General features: G+C 42.9%; 1 protein-coding gene across 1 annotated transcript in view; it reads right to left on the bottom strand.

The window, feature by feature from the left end:
• Positions 1-341: 341 nt before the first annotated feature.
• LOC107741564 (platelet glycoprotein V-like) overlaps positions 342-2,312 on the bottom strand; it is a 2,874-nt gene continuing 903 nt past the window's right edge. The window contains exon 2 of the mRNA XM_016554319.1: positions 342-2,231. Within this exon, the coding sequence (XP_016409805.1) occupies positions 342-2,222 (1,881 nt within the window). The 5' untranslated portion in view covers positions 2,223-2,231. The remainder of the gene's footprint in view (positions 2,232-2,312) is intronic.

The following is a 2,312-nucleotide window of genomic DNA, read 5'->3' as shown; positions in this document are numbered from 1 at the left end:
AAGGAAAATTTGTGTACTGAGAAAAGAAACAAAAGATTCATTGTAAAAGGCTGTATAAATGAATGCTTACAAAAACAATTATATACATTCTGAAACTTGTCACATAAGTTGTGCTGAACATCATTTGTAATTAAATTTGTTGCATAAAATGAGAAAAATGCAAGACAGACGCTTTTGATTAGTGGTCTCAGGATTTTATAGTCCTCATAAATATGTATAGAGTTCAATTAGACAAATTACAATGTGCACTATAATGTGAAAACACATAGCAATTCGCTAGAGAATAACCGAAGAGGTTTTTAAGATTTCTCTAGAGTTTGACTTTGAAGCTTCACACTCTTCTAGCCACTATTCTCTGATTTTTCTCCCATAGTGACTTTTCCTAAACGCAAAATCACCTTATGAAGCCGATACAAAGCATACAAGCTGGCCACAATCAGGACTACACCACTGACCAAGAGAACAATGTACAAAGCCATCATAAATCCACTGTAGGGACCCGTTGACGGGACAGTCCACAGGTACACCCAGCCATTGTAATGATTGTTGTGCACAATTTCAGGTCCGTTATCCAGCACAATTGTATCGTAGAACGCCGGATCATTGTTGTTACCATTGCCTTGTTTCATGTAAATATGATCAGGTGTAGGAGAAAGTAGAGAGGCATCTGTTGGAAAAGTAGTTGGAGTTGTAGTTGCATTTGCAGTATTTCTTGCTGTTGTGCTTGTAGATGTAGATGTTTGCAGGGTTGGTGTCGCTGGAGCCCCAGTGGTAATGGCACTTGTAGCCATAAATGTGGTCTGGAAAACACCACAATGGAGTTCCTCGTAAGTCAGCGTTTGCAGCGGATAGTTTTCTAAGCGGTATGGTTCATAGCATGTTACTCCTTTGTCCAAGTCATTGATTTGTTTTGGGTTTTCACGAATCCATTCTGCAATACCCATAATGCTACAATCGCAATTCCATTTGTTGCCGCTAAGAGAGAGATCTTTTAGCGCCATTGCGTGTACGAAAACATCTCCGGGGAGATACCTCAGATGGTTGTGTTTCAGGTCTAGTATTTCTAGTCTTGAGGTGTTGTGAAAGATAGCCGATGGGAGAGACTCAAGCTTGTTCTTGTTAAGAATCAGAATTTGAAGGTTGATCAAGTTTGAGAAGAGCTCCGGGTCTAGTTCCTGAAGGTTGTTGTTCTTCAGGGACAGTTTCTTCAGCTTGGGCAGACAACAGAAGAGGTTCTTTGGGAGGGAGGTCAACTTGTTGTTCAAGTGTAAATTGAGAGCCAGTAGATTGGTCATGTTTGCAAAAAGGTTCCATGGGACAGTGGATAGATTGGTTTCGTAAAGGTACAGCTCTTGGAGTCTCGGCATGTGTCCCATCAGCTGGTAAGGAAGGGATATGAAGGGGTTCTTGTAGAGGGTGAGCTTGGTCAGGTTGGGCAAGTAGTAGAAGGTCTCGGCTGGAATATACCGGAGTTGGTTGGCAGACATTGAGAGGGTGAGCAGGGATGGCAAGGGCCAGAAAAGACGTGGAGGAATCTCTCGGATCTGGTTCTTCTGTAGCATTAGCACCAACAGGTTGCTTAGATGGTCAAAGGAACCACTTTCAAGAGTCTCCAACTGGTTGGATGACAGCACCAAAGATTTGAGTTGCAAAAGGTTGTGGAAGAGGGTCTTCGGGAGGTTCCTCAGTTGGTTATCAGCTAAGTTTAAGTAATTCAGCTTGGTCAAACCCTGGAAGACGTCAGCATCCAGCTGGGAGATGCGGTTCTTGCTCAGATTTAGTTCAGTCAGGTTGACCATCGCCTCAAAGAGTTCTGAACTAACGGAAGCTATTTGGTTCCCATCTAGCTGCAGTTGCTCCAAGTTGCTCTGCTCACTAAACACCTTGGGTGGGAAGACAGAGAGTGTGGTTGATGAGAGCTTGATGGACCGAAGCTGTGGAGCACCATGGAAGGCTTCTGGTTGGATGGTGTCTAGAGTGCTGTGCGTGATCATTAGTCGTAGCAGAAGAGAGAACGGCTGGAAACTTCGGTCTTTGAGGATCTTTATGTTTGTGTCATTTAGCAAGAGTAGGAAGGTTGTTGTTGGGTCGAGAGGAGGAATGTCGGTGATGTCCCCAGTGCATTTTGCAGAACCCCTAATGTCACAAATGCACCGATTGGGACAACGAGCACAGAGGGCGAATTGAGGCAGAAGTTGAAGTAGAACAAATGTGAACCACATATTCTCAAACTGGGGAACAAATATAGGCATATGTCATTATAAGAGTCTTCTTCATTATATAACTGATCTTTTTTTTTTTTTTTTAGGAAA

Source organism: Sinocyclocheilus rhinocerous, unplaced genomic scaffold, assembly GCF_001515625.1.
Source record: "Sinocyclocheilus rhinocerous isolate Xijiao unplaced genomic scaffold, SAMN03320098_v1.1 scaffold556, whole genome shotgun sequence".
NCBI lineage: Eukaryota > Metazoa > Chordata > Actinopteri > Cypriniformes > Cyprinidae > Sinocyclocheilus > Sinocyclocheilus rhinocerous.
Note: the sequence above shows the minus strand (reverse complement) of the source record. Positions and strands in the feature narration are given on the sequence as shown.